Genomic DNA, 3,195 nt, shown 5'->3' with positions numbered 1-3,195 from the left:
GGGGTTGGACTTGATGATCTGCTCAGGTCCCTTCTGACCCTACTAACTACGAAACAAGGGCCTCACATTTCAGTTCCTTACACAGAACACAAGGACAGTCTCAAAACTTAAACAACGCAGCTTCAATTGCAATGAAAAGGCCTGAACTAGCTCCAGACAGCACAGAGGTTAGAAACACATTATCAGCTCCAGCCCACCTCTTTTGGAACCACGACCCACACTAACAGCAGAGCTGAGAACAGATGGTTACCTGGAACGTAGATGTCCACTGGGACGATGCGGTCACAACCCCTCACGACAGAATAGGAGTAATGGTAGTAACCACCGCCATTGGCACAGCTAAAGGGGACAAATGTTTCGGTATTCAGGTGCAGAATGCCAGGCTGGCGTCAAACAGGCAGCCAGGTAAAACTCTACCCATGCGGCCAAGATGAACAGAGCCAAGCAGCAGGTAAAACCAAATGCCCTGGAGCAATAAGCATGTTACAGATGGCTTAGCTCTGCGATCAACCTTGCCGCCACGGATCTGAATGCACAGGCAAGCGTGCGCACACACACAGCCCTGATTTCAACTACATCTAGTTTCTTTGCCAAAGCGAGTAACCAAGCAGCTCTGCTGCTCAAGCCCGGACATTCGGAAGCAGGTGGAGATAGCTTGCAGTTTCATTGTTTGTCACACTGACCAAGCGCTTTCAGAGCACAGGCTCCCCCTTCCCTTCCAGAAAGAATCTCTGCTGCCTGCAATTATAGACTCCCCTCGTTCCCCAGGGAAGGAGCATTTGATCCCCATTTTCATTCACCCTGAGGACAGAGCGCAGTGCAAAACCCTGGAAGCAGGAACAACCAACGGGCTCTTTAAGACAGGCAGCTTTTTTCCCAGCGAAGCCTGAGGAAAGGGAGCTCCAGCACTAACCTTCCCATGGAGATCACGTAGCGTGGCTCGGGCATCTGGTCATACACCTGGAGGAGAGAGATTTCAGAGTGACTGCCCTTCACTTCTAGTCCCTAGAGCTGCGCTTGACAGTGGCAACAGAGCCCCCACCTTCCTTAGAGCAGGAGCCATTTTGTTCGTCAGGGTGCCGGCCACAATCATGACGTCAGCTTGCCGAGGGCTGGCCCGAAACACCACTCCAAAGCGGTCCATGTCGTAACGGGGAGCAGCTACATGCATCATCTCCACTGCACAGCAGGCCAGGCCAAAGGTCATTGGCCACAAAGAGCTCTGGGACAGAAGAGAACGAAGCAAGTCAGCAATGCTTGCAGTGGGGGAAGGGTCCGCAGCATCAAACCTACAGGAGCAACAGTGCAACCCACTTAGGGAGTATTGTAAGGGGAGATAAAAGGCTGACATGGTGCGTTCTGCCTGCAGTGCTACACCTGAATGAGCAAGAGGCAATGCCTCTGATTTGAGAAGCTTCTGGTCTTAATACGAGGTAGATGCATGTGCACACAAAGCAGGTCCTGGGCATGGACTTCCTCACATTCTACCTTCAAGGAGTGCTATGGAAATGCAGCCGCTTCTGGGGTGGAAAGGCAGCCACTGGCACATAATAAACTACACAAGGATGTCAGGTGATGGAGACAGAAATCTTTGCTCAAGTCAAAGAATTACTCCTCTCCGGACTAGGCAGGGCTTCAAATGAGGTGTCATCTTAAGAGCACTACATGCAGTGGAACAGGCTGAATTTCCTGGCTGCTCTCAATAAGATGGAATAGCCAAGCCAGCCTGTAGCTAGAAAACCTGCCCTTTCCAGCTCATCAGCTCACTGTTGCCATTCCTTTGGGGCAGTCATCACTAGGTCCAGAGTCCAGGGTGCTCCCAACGACTCACCCTTCGTCCCCAGTTGATCAGGTCATCGAGCCTGGCAACAACGTACTCTCCCCTGGTGGTCGGGACCCAGGGCTTTTTCTGGACGACGGCTGAGCTCTTGGGCTGGACCTGGGTGGGGCTGGTGACAAACAGCGGTCATGGCATCATCAGTGTGCAACACAGTCAGCAACAGGGTCACTGGTGGAGGAGTCTCAGCCCTGGGGACATGCAAACCCCAGCAGGGATGACCCGAATCCGCAAGGAAAGCCCCACTGCTCAGGCAGGGGATCTTTGTTTGCTGGCACCCCTACATCCTGAGGGTGCTAGGCTGGCACATCTCATAGATTTCCAGTAGCTGGGCATTTCACGCTGCTATTAGAGGGAAGCAGGAGAAACAGGGCTGCCCTCATCAGCGAAGACAGAGCTGCAGTGAAGACAACAGCCTTCTCCCGTCTCATTTGGGATCTCCCACCTGAGGGACAGCCAACGCTTGGCTTGACGCACTGGCGTTACCTGTCAGTGTGATCAGTCGCCGGCATCTGATGGAGCAACTGAGCGTGGGCAGCTGTCACGGCACCGGGCCTGTTGAAATGAATACGGCCGAGTCACAGTGTGGCAGCAACACCTCGGTGCTTACACTGTCCTGGCCACTCCAGGATCTCAGTGCTTTGCTGCGGCATAACCCCCTCACCGTCCAGATTAGCACACAGGAGGAACAGACCAACTGCTTGCAGCAAAATCAGTAGCAGAAACAAGACTCCCCACCCCCTAATCCTGCAACCCTACCACAAAACCAACCCCACAAACTGTTGCCGTCTCCCTCACGTCTGCTGCTAAATCTGTGCCAACATGTCCAGCACAGAGGTGAACACCACGTTCACCTCTGTGCTGGAAGAGGAATGCATTTTTCCTCAAATACTTCCATTTGACAAATCCACGAAGGGGCCCGCAGACACTCGGCCGCACTAACCCACCGTGCCCATCTCCTCCCCTCTCCGGGGCAGCTCAGCAGCCACTTACCGCAGAAGAACTATCCCAGCCCGGGCCATGCGGGGAGCTGCGAATGAAAACCAGGGGACAACTTAGCTGCAACACAACCGGGATCCCAGCACCGGCAACCCCAGGCAATAAGGGAGTCCCAGGGATAGCTCAGCCTCTCCTACGGGCCCTGAGGCCCTTTCCCCAGGCCACAAGGGAGTCCCCCCCCGGGCTGGAGGCAGGCCTAGGGTTGCGGGGGGTGGGTCTGGGGGCTCCCGTGGAGGCGAGGCGGGCAGGGCCTCCTCCCCGGCCACAGCGAGCCCTGGCCGGGCCGAGGGAGGCCGCGGGCCCCGCCTCTGCGCTCACCCGCCAGCGCCGCCATGTTGCCCACAGCCCTTCAGGCCACC

The 3,195-nt window shown here is 55.5% G+C and overlaps 1 protein-coding gene across 1 annotated transcript in view; it reads right to left on the bottom strand.

Annotated features, from left to right (window-relative positions):
* NDUFS7 (NADH:ubiquinone oxidoreductase core subunit S7) overlaps window positions 1-3,195 on the bottom strand; it is a 9,579-nt gene extending 6,384 nt beyond the window's left edge. The window contains exons 1-7 of the mRNA XM_019513562.1: window positions 3,155-3,195; window positions 2,831-2,867; window positions 2,324-2,392; window positions 1,832-1,949; window positions 1,043-1,222; window positions 914-960; window positions 251-339 (exon numbers count right to left, since the gene is read on the bottom strand). Coding sequence (XP_019369107.1) covers window positions 251-339; window positions 914-960; window positions 1,043-1,222; window positions 1,832-1,949; window positions 2,324-2,392; window positions 2,831-2,867; window positions 3,155-3,170 — 556 coding nt within the window. The 5' untranslated portion in view covers window positions 3,171-3,195. The remainder of the gene's footprint in view (window positions 1-250; window positions 340-913; window positions 961-1,042; window positions 1,223-1,831; window positions 1,950-2,323; window positions 2,393-2,830; window positions 2,868-3,154) is intronic.

This window comes from Gavialis gangeticus, unplaced genomic scaffold (genome assembly GCF_001723915.1).
Source record: "Gavialis gangeticus isolate Ggan-Ray unplaced genomic scaffold, GavGan_comp1, whole genome shotgun sequence".
In the NCBI taxonomy this organism is placed as follows: Eukaryota; Metazoa; Chordata; order Crocodylia; family Gavialidae; genus Gavialis; species Gavialis gangeticus.
This window is presented reverse-complemented; position numbering and strand designations above follow the sequence as displayed.